Genomic DNA, 22356 nt, shown 5'->3' with positions numbered 1-22356 from the left:
ACCTTCCTCCTTATTGATCCTACAACATGGAAAATCATGGCCTTAATACAAGTTAGTCTATGATCACTAGCTACCCTAATAGAATCACATATCTTTCCAGTAGATTGTGAGTCTCATGCACTAGCCACATCTCATCAAACAAAATACACTCTATGAAAGTGTATTCAATTTAGTTGAATTGAATGTGAAAGCTTACTAGTTTTCCCAGCTGCATTACTCAAGGGCATTCAGAGTCCACAAAAATCATAGTCTCTCTGCTAACTGGCCATATGGTACACTATCTCAGTTTCTGTGAGAATCTCCAGTGAAGAAGGTTAAAAACTAATGACCCCTAGAGACCAATTAAATTTAGCTTTATCTCCAAATCACAGAATGCATCTCCAGGTGCAAAACAGCATCACCCTCTAAAAACCTTAATATGGTCATAGTCTAGGTAGCGTGAGGATACAATTTATTCCCTTGGTATTAAATGCCTTATAGAATCTGAAATCCAACCATTTACCTGGCACTCATTCTCGTACCTGACAATAATCTATTCTATGCAATTAGATTGGCTAGTTCATGGTCTTGCAAATCTACACTATCCATCTAGTTCTTGGCTCCTGCCACTCTCAAAATATGGAATGCCTTCTACTTCTTCCTCCCCAGGGCAAAAAGACTTATAATAAGATTGGTAACATTGCAAAAGAATAACTGAGCATGTATGGCTCATCCCCATGTTCACTATTTTAGGGCTCTGCTTGCAAAGATCACATTCTCTATATCTCACTGCAATGATGTTACAGGAAGAGGCTTCCACAGAAGAGCATTTACTAATTGTGCATGTGACTGGATGGGTGTATCCAGTTCTGGGGTGCAGTATTAGCAAGCCCACTCCCTCCTACATAACTTTTAAAAAGAAGTAACACTGACATCTGATCTCCAATTCTCTCACCCTTTGTCTCTGTCTCAACTGATTCCAATCTGGGCAGGTAAAAGAGGAACTTCGTTCAGTGACTTCCTCAAAGTCCAACAAGCTAGATAGCCAGCTTTCTGAGGGTACGAACCAGTATCTCTCCTCCCTTGCTCATGGGCTTTAACACAAAGTAGGGGCACAATGAACCTTGATAAAATTAAATGGAAAACAAGCTCAACAGAACTGGTTTTAGAGAAGTCGCCTTGCCTAGTATGTCTTGCTTCTCTATAGATAAAATGACACCATGCATTTTTCCCAATAAAACTGAAAATGCAAGACTGCCTTCAGCAAGACAAAAGAGATTACATGTATCTAGGCACATTCTTCACTTTAATCCTTGTTCTACTTCAGATCAGAGTGGCTCACTATTCACAATGACCAAGGGGTTTTAGGTGCCTTTATTAGGAAAGGAACAGCACAGTGCCAAACTCACCTGACTAATCAAAAGGACCAGAGACACAGGGAGTTCACAATTGAAAGATCATCTGCAGCAATGCCTACTCTGTCCTACTGGAGTCTAACTGCAGGAGTATGAGTAATCCTCTCACCTCGATAGCCTCACTTACGCAAATAGGAACTTGGTTTGGAATGTTGGTTGGAATGGCCTGAGTCCTGGGAACATTTCATCCAAACCTTCCCACTAGATGTGACTTACTGCCCAATAACAATGTATATTTCTTCTTCCAGGTATGAATAGAGGCATGCAAATGTAAGCTTCCCAAAGCCCTTTACACGCCTTAGTCATCTTTGCCCATTTTCATGGGCAAGAACTCTGAGAAGAAATCTGGACAATTTTCCAAACTGGGACCTTGTTTGTTAAGGGAATTCTTTCAGTACTTGTCAACTACCTCCTAGGAAATCACGGTTATTTCTACTGATTTTGTTTTTTACACCCACTGACATTCACTTCACCCCAGACCTTTGTGTAATCCTGCCTAACAAAATAACTAGAATCGTATATGTTTCCACTGTTCTCAATAACTGAAGAGCCAACTTAGATACCAATACAGGGATGCTGGAAGTTTGACGGGCACTGTTCAGAAGAGATCACTGCAAAGTAGAAGCCCCTGCACTGATCCCTCTTTTCTAAAAGCTGCTCCCACTCCCCAAAGATGAAAACTCCTAAGGGAGCAGCTCACGCATACCATCTGAAGCTACCACTCATGACAGACAACTTCCCCCTCCACAAATGAATGTCCTCAACCGGTGTAACACGTGTAGGTTGACCACTAGTTACGAGTGAATGCTGGATAATAAAATACATCCCTTTACTCAAATAAATCCATCATACCAAGGTGGGCACTGTGGCCAGGACCATCAAAGGTCATACACAGCCACTAGAGATATAAAAAAGTACCATAGCCTTAGGGGCACTGAAACAATTAGTTTTTTTTTTCTCTAGTTCCTATGAGGAATCACTTGTTTTCCTAGATAAATTATTCTTTAACTGGTGATCACATTTAAAAACAAACCTCAATATAACTGAAAACTCAGTAAGGTGATGCTGATATTAAACAACAATAACAACAACTCAACATAAGTCAAGGCCCGTTCTTCCCTCATGCACAGAGGTTGGTATCTGGTGGCATTTTAGGGAAACCCTCATTCCAAGAGCTGATATTCACTTTTATTTTCCTATAAAATTTGTTCATAGGATGGAATTTTCCAAATAACATATATAAGTAGATACGTGCCTCCACTCTGAGTCCATAGAGTTGAAAGGGGAACTTAAGTGAGCCTATCTAGGTCAAATACCTGCATGTCTGGCTTGTAATCATGCTTATACACACAAGAACATCAACTTCAGCTACCATTTGTTAAAGCTCACTGAGTCAACCACCACACTGGATGCTCTACATACATTATCTCTCCTTCTCACAACCACCTCATTAGGCAAATATTTTACGGGTGAGGAAGTTGAGGCACGGGTAAGTTAGTCCCTTGCCTCAAGTCACACAATTGCTAAAGGGTGCAGCTGAGGTCTGAACCCAGGACTAGTTGACTGCAATGCTTATGTTTATACCATTAAAATTCATGAAAAAGAGAGGCAGATCCAGGTGCAGGATAGTCTTGGCTACATACCTCATACAATTCAATAATAATGTTTCCCATTAGACCTCGGCTACTCTTAATGTTCTCCATGGCCAGGGTGAAGTAGATGCCACGCGTGTCTGAGATGTAGAGGTTGTACGTGTCATTCTGGTTCCATTCTTGGACCGCTGCAAACACTTGGTTCTCATCGGTACTGATGATGTGCATGTCCTGTAAGAAGATGGAAAACTTGTAAGGACTCAGATCTCCGTATCTCTCTGCCCAGTGGGACCCAGAGTAATTACCATGACTTATTGAGAAGTTGAGAAAATGCCTGAGTTATAGGCAGCATTAAACAATTCTGTGTTGGACCAAGGCTATATATTAAGAGCTTTGTGATTTCTGTTCCTTGCTAAGTGACAGTAAGATGGGTGTAAGGGGCTTTGGTGGGTATCATTTTCTAAGGCTCCAAGGGATTCATCCACTTTCATTTTTTAGTTTTATATCTGAGAGTTAGTGTTAGTGCTAACAGAAACATACAGCCCTGCAAGAGGAAACACACGTGCAAAGAAGACAGGGCTTATCCCTTCTTTAGATCTTCATTTATGTTTTCAAACTTTTATTGTAGTGGCTTTGAAACTTGTCGTTGGGATCTTCAGAGTCATGGGGATGGCAAGAAGGATGGCATGGAGGCATAGCCAATGAGTGGGATTCTGGGCTTCCAACTCTGTTTCAACCAGAGCAATCCCACCTGAATCTGTTTTATACTGGAGTCCCATGTAATATTTTGGGAGTAAAAGGTGAGGGAGGTTCTGCTACTAATAGCATAATATTTGAAAATCACAGATATGGCAGAAAGGATACTCAACCTGGAATTTAGTGTTCTGGGTCATAATAGAAACTCTACTAAAATTAGCTATATGGTGTGGAATGTATCTGGGTCCCTGAGGTTTAATTTTCTCACCATAATACTGAAGAGGTTGGGCTACTGATAAAAAGAATAGCTAACACCTGAGCACTTATTCTAAGTCATCTAAATGTATTATTTTAGTGAAAAATCCAAATAATTCTACAGTGGAGGCAGTATTATTCCCATTTTACTGAGGAATAAACTAAGGTACACAGAGGTTTGCCAGCTTGCTTCATATTTATTACATAGCTAGTCAGAGGAAGAACCAAGTTTTGAACCTTTGTAATAGGAGTCTAACCTGTTAGCTTCTAAGCATTTGGACAGACAGCCTCCAGATCAGAAGTTGTAATCCAATGACCCATGAGATGAATATGAATCACAAATATTTGGTTCAACCACAGTCTCTGTTCAATACCTGACTGCGTAGTCTTTTAGGTAAAGTCAGCACTCCCGAAGTCTCAGCCTCAAGTACCCAAATGTTCTGATGACCGGCCACTTACATATTAATATCAACTTCCTGATCTCTGAAGTCAATTTAGTCTGCATACCTGGACTAGATCATTTCTAAAATCAAATCTAATCAGTTCACAATTCAAAACAATTTATAAAAGCCAGTTTTCATATGTAGCTAGGCACTATACAGAGATTATCACAAACTCAAGTCCTCCTCTAGGGAATTTGCCCTGTCAGGAGGAGATGTTGACACACATGAACACTTGACATAATGGAAGCAGTTAAAAAATGCATTAATATACAGATATATATTGCAAAGAGTAATGATATCCTGGGAAAGCAGGAGAGGACCCTTGTCACGGTGGTGGCAAGCACTCATAGTAGGGGCACAGGCAATTGGAGTTGACAGTAAGTAAATCACCAAGCTGGGTCTAGCTTTTACCTTATTTGGCCAACCTTTCCCAGAAATGATTTCAGCAGCAAAAGGAGGTAGCAATGTCTATAATGACACAACTATAGAAAGCTTCTCTCAGGATGATTTTAAAAAAGAGAAGCTCATTTGATTTGGACAACCAGGATGTGGGAAAGTGAGAAGAATTCTGGATCTTTTTATTGGCGAATCTGTCAGATCTCAGCCTCTGGCCTTGAACTCCCTAGGTCGCCTTGACTAAGACCTCAGTAGCTCATTTGTGCTTATGCACCTTATAGAATTACAGGTTCCCGCTGAGCTGCTTGAAAATGGAAATAAGGCTTCCTCTTAAAAACCATGTGATGAAATTGTGTTGTGTTGGTGTGGAATGAAAGCCCAAGAACCCGGTAGGAGGGGAAATAGCAGCTGCAGGAAATACGAATTAAATTCACTTACCCAGTTAAAAATGCAATAGAAGTGCCGGGCTTTTCCCAGATGTTTTGGTTATAAAAATGAATGAGCTAAGTTATTTTAGACTAAACTAATGTAAAATAAGTGGAAAAAAACAACTTAAAACACTGGGGCATGGTCAGGATTAAAGGCAGCCAGATTTGCTGTGAATGCATCTTAGTTTGGAGCTGTACTGGCGTGTATCACCTGGCCAACAGGTATTGCAGTCTCTGGGAGAGACAGCGCTCTCTAGCACCTAGGATTCTGGGAAGTCTGCTTGTGAAATTCTTAATTCCCCTACGTCACTTAGCTAATAAATGATATTACTAAGATTTAAACCCAAGACTATCTGAATCAAGAAGCTGGCCTCCGTATCAGTGGGAGTATAACTCAATATGCATCAAAATTACCTGCAGATTTTAATAGCATGTAGACTCACATGTCCCACTGCCTGCAGTTCTGATTCAGTACATCTGGCTTTGGAGCCTTAAATTCTACCATGTGAACCAGCCTTGCAGGCAATCCAGGTGCATGCAGTCTGGGGAATCAGTCTTTGAAAAAGCTCTAAACTATGTGTCCTCTCTCCAAATAGATCTTACAGTTGAATAGGGATCAACCAATAATAAACAGAATATTAAATCTTCAAGAACAATAAAAGCATTATCAGGATTATTGGTCTAATAGGGATCTGATGATAATAAAGCGTATTTCTTGAATCCTGTGATCTCAAGCTAACCCCAAAGCACGTGTCACCTCCTTCTAAGACAATGAAGACATTTTTGCTACTCCTGAGAACATGCAGGGAGAGATCTGATCAGTGATGAAGAGAGAAACCCAAGAGGGGAAAAATCAGTAAGTAAATTCTGATTGGGACTTTACTAAACTGGAATTTGGGCAGCATCAGATGTTACCACCTTCATGTTTTTATTTGGAAAACATGATAAGTAGCATTCCCTCTAAACCTTTCTACCATTAATTTGGAAGAATCATAGTTGCCTTTCACAAACCTAAACGTGCGACTTCATAGGTGAGCAATGGTGGAAATACTTCCCCATGACTGAAACATTTTCGTGTAATCTGGGCCGACTGTTACTTCATTCACTGTAAAAACACATATGATATTCAGCATCTGCCACGTGCCAAACGTTATAATAGGAATACAGAGAAGAAGGTGTAGAACCTGACCTCAAGCAGATGTCCAATGGTGGTGGGGACATCCCTCACTCCTGGCCTTTTTGTTTTTAAAAAATTTTTAATGTTTATTTTTGAGAGAGAGAGGCAGAGAGAGTGAGTGGAGGAGAGGCAGAGAGCGAGAGAGACACAGAATCCGAAGTAGGATCCAGGTTCTGAGCTGTCACCACAAAGCTCAACATGAGGCTCAAACTCATGAACTGTGAGATCATGACCTGAGCTTAACCAACTGAGCCACCCAGGCACCCCAACTCTTGGCCTTTTGTGAACCTGACGAAGGTCCCCCACACAAGTACTGACAGGAAGAGGGGTGGGGCATCCATGGAAATGTGTGGAACTTGAATGGCCTGAAGGCAGTTTTCCCCTGAGGGAGGTGAGGACAGACAGTGACTGCATCTTAAGGGGTTGTGTATGGCACACCTAAGTTTCGCCCAGAAAAGAAATCCAAAACTAGCACACGATTTTAAGCCCGAGAAAAGAATTCGAGTTGATCAGTGCAGAGATTTGGCTGGGGAACACCAGCTGCATTGTGTGATCTCATTCTTTGTGGAGGCAGTGTGAAAGGTGAATTTCAGTGGGGCAGGGAGGAAGGCTTATGAGGTCACTGCAACAAGCTCCAAAGTGACACATGGGGGCCTGAGCTAAGAAAGCAGGTATTCTATGAGAATCCTATGAAACGGCTGGTGAGATATTAAGAAGGCAGAACCCACAGGGGGATGAAGGAAAAGGGCATATCTTTAATAATATATCAGATATCCGACTTACAAAATTCTCTGCTTCTTTTTAGCATGTTCACACAATCATAACTAAATACTCATAATTAAATACTTTTAGTTTATTTAGTTTAAATACATTTAGTTTATGTCTGTCTGTCTCACTAGACTGTAACCTCCCAGAGGGCAGACACTGTGCCTTTCTTAGTTATCACTTCATTTCTAGCACTTACTAAGTATCTAGCACACGGTAGATAACCAATGAAGGTTTAGATGGACTAAGTAAACAGAGGAGAAGGATGAAATATTAGGGATATCATATAGAGACTCTAAGCTCAGTTCCAGATTTTTACAATGAGATCATTTAGGGGAGGTACTTCATTTTTTTTTCTTTTTTTTTTTTATATATATATATGAAATTTATTGTCAAATTGGTTTCCATACAACACCCAGTGCTCATCCAGGGGAGGTACTTCAAATAGGCAGTAGGAGATACAGTCTAGGGTTCAGTGGATATGGGATGGGGCTGTGTATACAGATGTCACCAATATGAAGAGAAGTGATGAGGTCACCAAGGAACCATTAGAATACCAGGAGAACTTAGGATGATCAACATTTAACGGGTGGCAAGGGAAGGGGATCCAGAAAAGGAAATCAGAATAAAATATTCCAAAGGGAAGATTATCAGGTATGGATTTTTTTTTAACACTGTCAAATGCTCCAGAGTGGTTAAAAAAAAAAAAAAGAGTTATACAAATGTCTATTGGATTTGGTATGGAGGTGGTCTCTGGTAACAATGGCCAGAGGATTTTTGGTGGAATAGTGGAGAGAGGGCTGTGGGAGAGCACAGGGCATCTGGCAGTGGATGGAAGGGTGGATAAGAAGCAACCAAAGAGATAAGAATTACAGATAACATTTTAAGAAGTATGGCTGTGAGGGAGCAAAGAAGGATAAATCAGTATTTGGGGAAATGTAAACATTAAGGAAAACTGTCCTAAGGAAATTAAGGAAAAGGTTAATATCACTGTCATTATCATTATAATAAATTTTCTCAAGCATATTTCCCTCTCCTCTCTTTTATTATTCAAAATGGGATTAAACATATTCTACTGTCAACTAAAAGCAAACCCAGACTTAGGTAGGGAGAGACTTTACTTGCAAAGGCTATTGCAAAAGGGGGAACAGTCTGGCTGTCATATCTAAAGTCCCTCAAGAGTAAAGGCAGAAAAGAATTACTTTTATGAAGTGATTAGAAAATAAAACGAAGCTAGAGAGAACTGGGTGTGGGGAGAAGGGGGAGCAGGTGGCAGCAGAGAGGGCCATTAGACAGGAAACCACCTTCCTTAAGCTTTGTCACGTCAGGTGATTTTCAGAAGGGCTGTTAACGGGTTGTTCTGAGTTCCAGTGACTGCTTAAGCCCTCAATGCTCGCATCTGCTCAAGAGTGGGCAGAGTTCATGGGTTTGGGAGAAGGTGAAAGGCCAGACTAAGTCTGATCGAGTGAAAATAGCCAGCATTTTGTCCAGATTGGTCAGTGGGGACAAAGAGTTCAGGTAATCATTTATGAGATAAAGAAGGGGAAGTTGGTCTTGTCAAAGGCAAATAGGCAGGCATCTGTGTCCTAGGGAGGCACACTGGGAAGAGTGGTTCTTTGCAGGGAGCCACTTCCAGCAACATAAAAGAGTGGGGGAATTTCTTAAACTTTATTGTTCTCCAGCAGCACCGGGCTCAGTAATGTTCAATGGTATTATGATGCCCATTTCACAGATAAGAAGATCTGGGCTCATGGATAAGCAAGTGGTAGAGCTGGAAAGAAAGCTCAGGGCTTCCAGCTCAGAAGCTCCATTGCCTTTTCCCCAGTCAGGCATGACCCCCTGTCTTCTGCCTCCCCACCTTGCTGGTGCATGCCTTCCTTGCCAAGCCGACACCCAGGAACTGGTTCTGGAGAACTCAGCACAAGGTTGCTGCTCCTAATAATGCCACTCGTTATTAATGGTGTTCATTTCATTCTCTGCAAAATACTCCGAGCCACGGAGTGCCCCAGGAGAGCGCGTTCTGAACAGACAGGCAGGGAGGAGAGGTGTGAGGGCAATGATGACAGGAGCTTCTCCTTGTTTTTGTTTTTTAAGTAAGAGGCTCGGGAGCAGCCACAGCTCATGGAACAGCAACAACTTGCTTAAAAGCCATTTCCACTTTTAAACACTTCCACCCCCTCTGTCCTCACCTCCTCAGCCTAGGCTATGAAAATCTGAGCCAACGCTGGCTAATAAAGGGGATCGATAACCATCCAGCTATTTTCACAGCAGCCCTCATATTAATGAAGCTGCTGTGGATGAAGTTCTATAAAAGGGGCCGCACGGACAGTACTCCACCACAATAAACTGCCATGGGGTTGCTGATCGTTAATGGAGTGTCCCAGCGTTCTGATCAATTCCAGGCTTCATTTGTCCCCACCTGCAGCCACACTGCCCAGGGGAGCGAACTGTTTGTTTTCCTCAGAAGGCTGAGAATACATAAAATATGCACACAATACAGAGATGAAACAGGCCTTACACTGGGGATATGGTTTGGAAAGTTCCCAAAATACTTCTCTCCTGCTCCAATACATAGAAATCATCAAGTGACTGCAAGGGGTCTTTCTCCTTCAGAAAGAGCATGATTATGAACTTCCCCTTCCTCATCTTCTGCGAGCAGGAAGGAACTTCCCCTTCCTGCTTGGGTTTAGACCATCGGATGGGTACACCCTGCAACCACAAAGCTGTATAATGGTCCCACTCAAACCAATCACAGAGAGGGTAGAGAAAAATGAGAAATTGATTCCCATGGTTCCTCAGGCTACTTTATACAGTCCCTGTTCATCTCATCAGCCTCTCCATCTCTCTCTCTGCAACCCAGTCACTTGAGATGGTGTTTTAGTTTGTTGAAAGAACGATATTATCTCTTTTAAAATAGGGCCTGTGCATATATGTTCTATTGGCTTCCCAACCCTTGCTTGCAGGGTTAACTCCTTAACCCTCTTAAATCAGCTTAAACATGACTGTCTTTAGGACACTTGTCCTCACTATCCATTTTAGGTAAGCTCCACTTATTATGTCACAATGGCGTTTGAGCTTCTATCCCCCTAACACTCCCTACACCTACAATTGCTTATTCAGTGTCTCTCTTCTCTCCCAGAATATAAGCTCCATGAAGGTAGGGACCATTTGCGGCTTACTTACTATTTTATCCACAGAGCTAATTTCGTGCCTGGCACAGAACAAAAGCTTAAATGGGAGAAACAACAGTTCAATGGGTGAATAAAAGAAGGATCAAATGAATGAATGGATGCAAACATGCATATATGAATAAATGCATGAATAAAACAACCAGCGGGTAGACAATTACCCACCTTCTTATTCCATAATCCCTCCCACCTCTGTACTCACTTAGCTTTTTTCCCAGCACCAGCCTACACACCCTTTACATCTGATATGTGTCCACCCAGAGACTTGGCTTTTTTGCAGCTACAGTAGGTGATGCAACTGCATCCTGTCCATGTTCAGATTCAGGCTCTAAGATCCATCTTCTGCCAGAAGCCATCGTTCACAAGGGATGGAGCCCACAGGGTAAGTTTTATAATTTTTCAACAGAGGAGTTAAAATGCCATTATCTGAGATTAACATTATAGTAAACTATTCCTATTTTAACTACTCATAGTGGCAGAAGGGAGCAGAAAACAGGCAGTGCATTTATATTTAGCATTAAAATGCAGACAGAAGCAAGAATACCACAAGACTCACCTGTGCACCTTTATGCATGCATATATATATATATATATATATATATATATATATATATATATAGGGAGGAGGCAGAAAACAGGTGGCCATGCTGGACTGGGGAAAAGGCGATGGAGCTTCTGAGCTAGAATCCCTGAGCTTTCTTTCCAGTTCCACCACTTGTATGTGTGTATACATACACACACACACACACACACACACACACACACACACACACACCCCACATATCTGGGCTCCTGCCTAGGCCCTTCTGAGCCTGTTCCTCTATTTGGCAGTAAGGCCCTTGCAAGAGGGAGGAACCCCCAGAAGAGACTGAATACTAGCTCTCCTTTCCTTACGGCCCCTGGGAAATGGCTCCAGTCCCATACAGGATGTTTGAGACATAGGGAATCAAAGCTCTTGCCTGCATAACCTACTGAAAAGGGAATACAGAACCCATGTTCGGGGACATAAGCAGAGGCCAGACCCCAGCAGTGATATGTCAGGCTGAATGCCAGCTGTCTCCCAGGCAGAAGTCAAACCTCCCCAGAGCCCAATATGGCAGCCTCTGCCTTCTGCTTTGTCTGGCAGGACCCAGGACAGAGGTTGTGCATACCTTGGGCAGTGAGTACTTGGGCAGCTTTATCTGGGCGAAGGCCTCTCTTCGATAGGACACGTAGTAGCTGGCTCTTCCACCAGTTGTTACCTGGATCACAGGGGAAACACAAAGAAGTCAGATGGGGCCAGGGGTCAGATTGGGCCAGGGGTCATGGCCACGTTGAAAGTACTAGCTTCTCCATCAACCACAAGAGGTTTGTGATAACCTTTTAGAGAATAACCCTTGCTGGCAACACAGCACTGAGTTGCTCCCATGTCATAGCACGTAGACCACAAATGAGCAATTACAACAGACTTTCCCAATGGTTGACACTGTCTCTGAGAGCAGGGACTCTATTTGGTCACTGTGCTCTGCATATATACACACCCAATAAGTATTTTTAGAAAACAGAAGCCATGGCATGGGATGTACCCATGATCTATTTATTCTGCCTTAAAAAACAAGTTTCTAATCCAATGCAGTCATGACATGATTGTGAAATGAATTTTTTTCTGATTCTAAATAATTACTATTGCTCAAAAACTCTTGTTACTTTGAAATTAATTTCACTTCTGATCTGAGCACATTTTTTTCCTTCCTATTGACAAATTTATGCACTAAGCAGGTATGCTTTGGTCCGTTTCACATGCAAGTTATTTAAAGGAATCAAGGCTCAGAGGAAGAACTCTAGATTGGAAAGTGAGAAATCCTGGGTTTGAGTCCCAGCTCTGCTATCTGATGGCTGGGGGAGTCAAACTCTGTAATCATCTCACTTGGGAAGGATGGATTCTTAGAAGAGTGTGGAAACCACTTCAAGAAATGGTCTGGCCTGGGCTTGTTGAAAAGTCTTGCCAACATGGCACAGTTTTGCAGATGGCTGCTGTCAGCCCAATCGTCCTAACTTGGGGGGAATTAATATTCACAAGAAAAGATACCATAGACTGTTCAGAGAAAATAGCAGGACGACAATAGCAACCAGGCCGCTGTGCTGAGGAGGCAATTACTGGAGGCACCCACTCTGTTCTCACCAAGCACTTGCTGGAGACGGGCCAGCCCTCCCAATCCAGTCGGAACCTGGCGCCCATCCACAGCGGGAGGCGCAGGGAGCAGAAATGTCACGCCCCTATTGAAAGCCGCCCATCGCTCCCCATCCAAGAGAGGGCATCTCCCACAGCTCCCCCTTGCTCTGCACAGATTGGGAGCCCACAAAGCAGACAGCGCAAGATGCCAGGTGGAGCAAATGTTAGAGTCTGTGGGGAGGCAGAACCTTGTAAAAAACTCGGTGCAAAGACAGGCTGTGAATCAAGAGGAGAGACTGATTTTGTTCCCACTGTTCAATGCTATCCCTACATCTCTATTTCCTCATTAGAGCCATTCATGTTTTGTATTCCAGGACTTTGGGGTTTTGTTGTTGTTGTTTAATTTGGGTTTTTGTTTGTTGATAAAGACATCCGTTCTCAATCTATATTGTGCTGCACTGGCTTAGAGATGGGGTGTTCACATATTAAGATCAATGAGTTGTTGAGTAGTCTTTTCCTTTTTAAATCTCAACTGCATAGAACAGATTAAAATGTAATCTTTGGGGGGTGCCTGGATGGCGCAGTCGGTTAAGCGTCCGACTTCAGCCAGGTCACGATCTCACGGTCCGTGAGTTCGAGCCCCGCGTCAGGCTCTGGGCTGATGGCTCGGAGCCTGGAGCCTGTTTCCGATTCTGTGTCTCCCTCTCTCTCTGCCCCTCCCCCGTTCATGCTCTGTCTCTCTCTGTCCCAAAAAATAAATTAAAAAACGTTGAAAAAAAAATTTTAAATGTAATCTTTGGTACTAAACAGTCACCACTAGTCCTTGCTTGATCCTATTTGTGCGTTTCATTTCATTTATTTATAAATTCCAGTCCAGTTAAAATGAGGTGTTATGTTAATTCCAGGTGTACAATATAGTGATTCACCAATTCTATATATTCCTCAGTGTTCATTATAAGTGTCCTCTTAATCCCCTTCACCTATTTTTTTTAATTTTTTTAATGTTTATTTACTTTTGAGACAGAGAAAGATACAGCATGAACAGGGGAGGGTCAGAGAGAGGGAGACACAGAATCTGAAGCAGGCTCCAGGCTCCGAGCTGTCAGCACACAGCCTGACACGGGGCTCGAACTCATGGAGTGTGGGATCATGACCTGAGCCGGAGTTGGATGCTTAACACAGTGAGCCACCCAGGCGCCCCTCCCCTTCACCTATTTTACCTGTCCGCCCAGCCACCTCTCCTCTGGCAAATATCTGTTTGTTCTCTATAGTTTGTTCTGTTTTATGGTTTTTCTCTTTCTTTCCTCTTCATTTGTTTTGTTTCTTAAATTCCACATAGGGTGAAATCATATGCTGTTTATTTTTCTCTGACTTATTTCATTTAGCATTAAATCCTGTGGGTCCATCCATGTTGTTGCAAATGGCTAGATATCATTATTTTTATGGCTGAGTAATATTCCATTATATATGTATATATATAATTATATATATTTTAGATAAATATAGATATACATTATATATATATATTTAGATAAATATATCTAGATATTTAGATATTTAGATATTTAGATATCTAGATATTTAGATAAATATATATCTAAATATATATATTTAGATAAATATAGATATACATTATATATATATATATATATATATATATATATATATATATATCACTTCTTTATTCATCTACTGATGGACACTTGGGCTACTTCCAGAATTTGGCTGTAATAAACAGAAGGGTGCATATTATCTTTTTGAATTCGTGTTTTAATTATAAATTATAAAACCAACATATGTATACCTGTCAACCCCAGAATTGGAATAGTAGTGTTTGAACTTTAGCTGCATCAGAATCACCTAGAAAGCTGCTTAAAACTCAGACTCCTGGGTTCCACCTATAGAGTCTTTGAGTTCATCAGCCTGGGGTAAGGTCCAAGAATTGTCTTTTCTAATGAGTTTCCAGATGATGCAAATGCTGCTGGTTTAGGGGACTCACTCTAAGCAGGTCAGAACCAGAACTTCAAATGACAACTCACATACACCTCTGTGACTCTGTGCCTTGCACCTGTCCTGAGACCCTTGCCTCCCTCTTAGATGTAGCTACTGTCCTCATTTTGTGTTGACAATGATGATAAAGTTTTATTTTAGGGGAAATTCCTGTTACATGAAATTAGTCATTTTAAAGTGTACAATTCTTGGGGCGCCTGGGTGGCGCAGTCGGTTAAGCGTCCGACTTCAACCAGGTCACGATCTCGCGGCCCGTGAGTTCGAGCCCCGCGTCAGGCTCTGGGCTGATGGCTCAGAGCCTGGAGCCTGTTTCCGATTCTGTGTCTCCCTCTCTCTCTGCCCCTCTCCCGTTCATGCTCTGTCTCTCTCTGTCCCAAAAATAAATAAATGTTGAAAAAAAATTTAAAAAAATAAATAAATAAAATAAAGTGTACAATTCTTGGGGCACCTGGGTGGCTCGGTCAAGCATCCGACTCTTGATTTTGGCTCAGTTCATAATCTCAGGGTCCTGGGATTGAGCCCCAAGTCTGGCTCCACACTACACATGGAGCCTGCTTAAGATTCTTCCTCTCTCCCTCTGCCCTTCTCCCCAGCTTGTGTTCTCTCTCTTTCTCAAATTAAAAAAATAAAAAATAAAGTGTAAAATTCAGTAGCATTTAGCACATTTGCAATGTTATATAACCACTATTTAGTTCTACAAGTCTTCCATAACCCCAAAGGAGACGTGATACACAACGATGAAGTTTCTAAACCCCAAAATACATGTTCTGGTCACTTCTCATATGCTTAAAAAACAGTTCTCCCTGGGACACCCTGAACATCACCAAACTTGCCTTGGAGAAGGAAACTGGCATCAGAGTAGGCTAGTCCTGTCAGTGAATGCCAGCCAGAGCTCAGCAATGAAAAGAAGTTTCTCCTAAAAAGACCCAGTGGGCTCCCGAGGGAACAAGATGAGAGCATTGCCAAGCCTCTGATAAGCACCATAGAAATCCACTGGGTCCCTTGCGGTTTCCAAATCACCAAGAGCCAAAGGAGAACAGAGCGGTCCCCTCGTTAGGGTGATCAACCCCACCAACTCGGGAACTCAGTCTAGCCATTCCTGATACAGCCCTGCACAAGCACAGATTCTCTCACAAGCTCACACATACAACCTGGGAGACTCTGTGCTTAAGTAATCAAAGATGGAGATTACACTTCAGATACACAGTGGGATGATCCAAACTACTAAGGGGCTGATAAAGCCCCAGGAGCCCAGAGGTTCTCCCACTTCCAAGGACATCAGAAAATCTTCCAGTGATACCAAGACGACTCGCACAGTTATGCTTTTGTCCTGGTGATACCCTTCTCTGTACCTACTGAGAGCCGACTGATGGTTTCACGTCACTATACCACCTATGAGATCATGGAAGGATTTTGGATGCCACCAGTTCATTACAATTTCTCTCCTCTCAACTTTTCAACCCTATTCTTCCTATTTCTACAGCCCTTTCAACATTTTTTTACTTATGGTACACATATTCCTATAATCTTCCCTCCATGTCTTATTATACAGTTGCAACCTCCCTGATTCCTAGGCAGTGCTGGTCTTGTGGCAAATGATTAGTGAATATGTGATGATAAGAGTAATGACACAACGGTGCATGTAGCCATTATATAAATTATCTAATTCAATTCTCATGACAACCTTTCAGAGACTACAAGGTACTGACTGACTTGCCCAAGATAAGACAAATTGGAACCTAGCAAAGTTTGGCTCTAAACCTGTTCTCCTCCTCCTGTGATTGAGAAGGGTCTCCATTCATCTCACCTCACTATAACAATACATTTTCCTGACTCCAAGGAAACATATTTTTATTTTTTAAGAAACATATAAAAATCTCTGTAATTGGCACATGTATATATGTTTATTATTCTTCATATTCCCAGAAAATCTGTGATGACATTGATGACGTATGTTAAAAATGATGTCTTCAGGGGCGCCTGGGTGGCGCAGTCGGTTAAGCGTCCGACTTCAGCCAGGTCACGATCTCGCGGTCTGTGAGTTCGAGCCCCGCGTCAGGCTCTGGGCTGATGGCTCGGAGCCTGGAGCCTGTTTCCGATTCTGTGTCTCCCTCTCTCTCTGCCCCTCCCCTGTTCATGCTCTGTCTCTCTCTGTCCCAAAAATAAATAAAAAATTAAAAAAAAAAATGATGTCTTCATAGAAGAGAAGGGGTGAGGTAATAAAAACAAGATTGATAATTACTACCATGCAATGAAACCTTATTACATAGAAAATGGTACAATAAGCAGTTGAAACACCATCCCTCATTTGAGTCTAATTACATATTATATAATGTATACAGCCTCCACAGGTCAGGACAAGATTGTTACAATCTATGACTCCAGCCTATGCCCGAGCCCTTAATTATGAATAAGTGTATCCCCACAATGTCAGGCACAGAGCAGGGCTCAATACCTATTGACTAACGGAATAACAAATTGTGGGGATTAAGCAGCTCAACCAGAGATGCTTTGAGTTTGATTTCCTCCATTATTTAGTGACTAAACCATGGATGTAGAGAACTGTCCATTCCCACCCAGCTTCTAGATGGTTGCAGGAACTTATCTCTAGCACTCCTCCTTGGGAGCAAAATCCTCACAATGTTGGGATGATACAAGCTGATGCATTTGCTGCCTCTCCTATACTATTTGCACAGCTCTCTGGCAACCACACAAGAAAAGAATAAAGTTTAGCGACTATTAATCTATTTTGATGAACTTTTCTCTTCCTTACAAGCAAATCTGCTGGCATTGTAAATCCCAGAGATTATTACCACTTTCCTTTTCAGTGACACCTTTTATTTTACATATGATGAATGTCATCCAATTATTTGCTCTGGGCCCATCCGTCATGCTAAACACTGAATTAGCTGGGTCTTTTCCTCACTAATGACTGGCTCGTTAATCTGATTTTCTGGATTTCCATTTTACAGGTTTAATTGGGCTCCTGGCCAGTGAAAATGATTCCTTTGGACAAATGCACTGGCCATTAAATACATCTATCTCTTCTGACTTATTCCCATTCTTGCTGTAACCAAGTCTAACCTGACATATCCTTTATTATTTTTTTTCATTTCTCCTTGCTTTTAGATGATGGCTTGCCCTGGATGAGAGGAAGAAATCTGCCAAAAAAAAAAAAAAAAAAAAAAAAAAGAAAGAAAAAGGAACCAAAGGGCCTTGAGTATGTTGAGCCTGTTTCTGCCATAGATAGAAGAAAACTTATATCTCTAGAACTCATAAATGGGCATGGTAATCTAAAAAGAGAAGCAAAAATGAACATTTTTGAGTGTCTACTATGTTGGATGCTTTACATTCATGATATTATTTAATATCCACACTATTAATTACTACTATTATTATTGTTAGTGAAACTATTAGTACCCTACAAGGCATAAATATTCATAGCATAACATTCTCTGAGTCTTTACTACATGCCAAGCACTGTCCCTGTATACATACTGGCCTTCTCTCTTATGTTCAGGTGAGAAATTGACAGGTGCAGAAGTTATGCAACATACTCAAAGACACACAGCAAGTAAATGGTGAAGCTGGAATTTGAACTCAAATTTATCTGACTGCCAAGCCCATGCTGGTCCTTCAGGGTGTGTCAGGTTTCCAAACTTCTGGGGTGGGGAATGGATCCCATGTCACTTGACTTCCAATTTCCCAGGTAAGATGCCTGCCAACAAAGCAGATCCTTTTATGTGAGGGATCGTAATAGTTTCCCAGCCTTGAGACATCACTGCTCTGTTGTTGGACCAGAGTGAACAGTGCTGCTCCTGGAACTTGTGAATAGGAGGGGCCACAGCGGAAACAAACTGGGCTTGCACAAGAAATGAAGGAAATGGCACTTAGAAGGTTTGTCGACTAGAGGACCTTGCTGGCCCCACGCAATGTGAATAACCAGCCTAAGCAAGAGAAGTGGCCACCTCTCCAGATACATGTTAGTGACTTCCCACACAGCCTCTGCAGTGCTTCTTCCTCCTTAAAGAAACAAAAGTGAACCACACAGTTGTTAGGATGCACAATTAACTTTTCCAATTTCTTTGCTCATTAATTCTATTCAGATTATTTGAAATAAATCTTGACATTGTTAGGCCTTTCTCTTCCTCTCCACCTACATACTTCCTTCAAAGATCACATTTCTCTTTCAAGAACAAAGAAGCAGGATGCTGACTGCTGGACCACAAGAGTTGATAAAGAGCCGTAAGTCTCATCAGGAAGTTGCTCTAAGCATCGGGATGGCCCTGAGGGCTCCTGCATGGCAGGTTATGTTGACTTTGCCATCTTAAGCTCATTTTCCAAAAATGTTTTGCTAAGGCACCACACTACGTGTCTGAATCAAAACTGTGAGATGGCACTTGGAATAACACGGCATCTTACCAGCAAGTTGTCTCCTCTGCTAGACCATTTGATGTTGAATTTAGTGTTTGTCAAACTGGTGTTTGCTCATTTTATGTCCTGGAGGCTGTGTGATATTAATGTAATATGCAGTTTTATCTGCCTGTTTCTAGAAAGAGTGGGTCTATTACCTACTACACATACACTGTGCTGAGGTTGAACTCCTTTGAAACAGATTTGCACATAAAATCTTTTATTGGGCCCCTAACATAGTAAAATCTTTTACTAGGACCCTAACATAACAGCCCCAAAATAACCTCACTGAGAACGGATTTCGAGTAAGATAGTTGACATTGAAGCCAATATTGTTCTCTCAATTTGGTGTGTGTGTGTGTGTGTGTGTGTGTGTGTGTGTGTGCGTGTGTGTGGTGTAGGGGAGGTGTTGGAGGGGAGATGTATACTGAGGTTGCCAGCACACTTGTCAGCCAAAACATATTGATAAACAATTGCCACCTTTCCCAACCCTACTAAGAAACTCCCTGGAACCTTCACTGCCCATTTGGAATGATAGTAAGGGAGAGAAAAGGTGGTGAGTTAGAAAAGCATGGGATAAAGACCTTGTGTCTACACCACACACAGCACTAGAAGAGGAATCAGCATGCCTGACTCTGAGCCTGTTTGTCAGATACAGTAAAGGATCTGGACTTGATAAGTTTCCAATTACATATTTTCAAAGAGGACTCTTCCTCTTATTTTTGAGCATTTTACTACTTTGGTTGGGATCCTAGACCTGTGTTTAAATTCTGCTTCTGCCACTTGCTGGTTTGGTAACTTTGGACAGGTAATTAATTTAACCTTCCTAATTTTTCCTTCTAGAAAATGGAGACATCAATACAACCTATTAACATGTTATTTTGAGGAGTAAACACAGAACACCATGTAAAGAGCTTTAGCCCCAAAGCTGGCACATAGTAAATGCTCATTGTATATGACTTGTCCCTGCTGAGCTAGAGGTACAGAGACCTGCACCAGTATAACATCGTGGGGGCCTAATGGGGATTGACCATGACCATAGTGGCAGTTTATATATACAAACTGGAGGCTTCAGGAAGTGCTGGGCTAGCCACATTGTGCACCTGCTCAGGGATAGAGGACTGAAATTCTTCTTGTTGCCCTCAGGCAGGATGACTTTATGGAGAAGACACCTATGGAGACCACAAAGCCAACATGGTCTATGCCAGAGATTGAACCATTAAAGGTTGCAAGCTTTATCTTTGTGTTCGGGCTTTCATGACTTAGAGGGAGGACAAGAAGTTCTTGGAATTCCCATAAGACCCTTCAGGAAGAAAGTCCTTTGCCTTCCCTCTTTTTTTTTTTTTTTTTTTTTTTTGCAGGGGGTGAGGTTATAAAAAGGCAAAGGTAAGTGTAGAAATAAAAAAGAACAGATATGGACTTGAATTGTTGTCTTGGAGCACAAAAGTTGGGAGTATCAAGATGCTCAAGATCAATATAATAACAGCTAAAAGCTAAAACCTAGTCCATCTACTTTGTCCCAGAGCTTCATTAAAAAAGAAAAAATCACTACTCATGGAACCTCTAAAGAAACATGTTAAAACTCATTACCAAAACATCTGCTCCTTCCTCTCTAGGGAATGGTCCTGTTCCTTGTGGACTGTGAGTTTAATATGATTTTGTAAAAGATGGGACTGAGGAGGCTAGAGCAGATATTACAAGGAGACTTGCTTCTATCATCTTCCTACCCTTATGTAAGTCTTCTCTTCAACTTGAGACCTCACGTCACCTGTTTCCTTTGCACAGGTAGATGCTATGAGGCCAATTAATTGGCTGCAATCTTCCCAGGCCAACACCAGCCTCTGTCTTTTTTTCTACTATTCCAGAATTTTAGAAAATAAAAACAAAATAGTGGGAAAGGAGAAGAAGGAAGAAGGGTGTAAGGTGCTGGTGTATAGAACATCTGTCTTTCTAGTTTCAGCTTAGCCAGGTATCAGACAGGCAATTTTGGCATGGTGACTAATCTCTTGGAGTTTCAGGGTTATTGTTCCATAAAAAGGGAGAAAATAATTACCCTTCTCCTAGGGAGAAGTAAATGAGATAACAAAATGCTTTCATGTAACTAAAGTGTTCTACAGCTTTAACGATGAGAATGTTATAAGTGACCTGTGGTATGTACCTAAAAACCCAAAGATCTTAGAAGTATTTGCACTGGGAAATTGCTATAGACTGAATGTTTGTTTTCCCCCAAAATTCCTATGTTGAAACCTAATCCTAGGTGTGATGGTCTTTGGAGGTGGGGTCTTTGGGAGGTGATTAGGTCATTAGGGTGGAACCCTCATGAATGGGATTAGTGCCTTTATAAGAGACCCCAGCAAGCTCCATTTGCCCTTTCTACTATGTGTCTATGAACTAGGAGATGGGTTCTCTTTAGCCACCAAATCTGCTGGTTGCTTGAGTTTGGACTTCCCAGAATCCAGACCTGTGGTAAATACTCTGTTATCTGTACATAAGATTCTATTATATGCTGTATCTGCTGTAGCGGTCTGAACAGACTAAGACCGAAATCAAGCTGATGATCCAAATACCCAATCTATTGATTGTGTGGGGGCACTGAAATTTCCCAATTAGGCTATAGCTATCCACAGACCAATGGGGAATAAGAAATGTGAGAAGAGAAGCAAGAAATGGATGGGCAGAGATATAGAACAGAAGTGTATTCAGCCACACAAGATGAATGGCAAGCATATAGAGCCACTTAAAGAATGATTAATTTTATTGATATGCTCAAGATATTTTACATAACATAAAAGGGCATGACAAACAAAGTCATTAATTTTCTAGAGAAGCAGGGATGCTTCTTTGGGACGTGGGATTTCCAGACGGTCTTGGAAATATGTGTGGGCTGCTAGATATGACGGCAAAACTTCGCCAACATGGGATTTGCGTGCCTCATGAGTGAAGTTTGGGACAGCAGTGGACAGATTTAAGCCATCTGTCAAGCTTTTTCTCAAGAAACACTGCCACCTCCCCAAGAGAGCCATGAATATTTGTGAAATGCCACCTGCTACTTGGAGCCTCACCATTGCACTCCGCATGTCGTGCTGCTCTCGTCCTCCAGCAGAAGCACCACCACTGGAGAGTCAAGCTCTGTGCTCACACTTCGGATGCACTGCGTGCTCTCATGCACAATGACCACACGGAGAAGATACTATACAGCCTCTCTCAGTACTTAGCATCCATGTCATAACAATTAATATTTGTAGGGTATGCTCTTCTATGCATTAGTTTTATTATTTGACTGAACCTCATTTGGTCAGAGCACAACCCTTTGAGGAAGGTCTCAGTATTAAGAATTCATTTTAGAATTAAGGGGTCTTACTTTAGGTCCCATTTTAGAATTAAGGGGTCTTACTTTAGGTCACCTTGTTACTAAATGGTGAGTCTCAAAGCCAACCACAGAACTTC

The 22356-nt window shown here is 41.8% G+C and overlaps 1 protein-coding gene across 2 annotated transcripts in view; it reads right to left on the bottom strand.

Moving 5' to 3' along the window:
* The window catches only part of SORCS3 (sortilin related VPS10 domain containing receptor 3), a 597794-nt gene that overhangs the window by 102267 nt on the left and 473171 nt on the right, over positions 1-22356 (bottom strand). For both annotated transcript variants that reach the window (XM_023240898.2, XR_006587279.1), the window contains exons 8-9: positions 11486-11575; positions 3038-3217 (exon numbers count right to left, since the gene is read on the bottom strand). In XM_023240898.2, coding sequence (XP_023096666.1) covers positions 3038-3217; positions 11486-11575 — 270 coding nt within the window. The remainder of the gene's footprint in view (positions 1-3037; positions 3218-11485; positions 11576-22356) is intronic.

This window comes from Felis catus, chromosome D2 (genome assembly GCF_018350175.1).
Source record: "Felis catus isolate Fca126 chromosome D2, F.catus_Fca126_mat1.0, whole genome shotgun sequence".
In the NCBI taxonomy this organism is placed as follows: domain Eukaryota; kingdom Metazoa; phylum Chordata; class Mammalia; order Carnivora; family Felidae; genus Felis; species Felis catus.
Note: the sequence above shows the minus strand (reverse complement) of the source record. Positions and strands in the feature narration are given on the sequence as shown.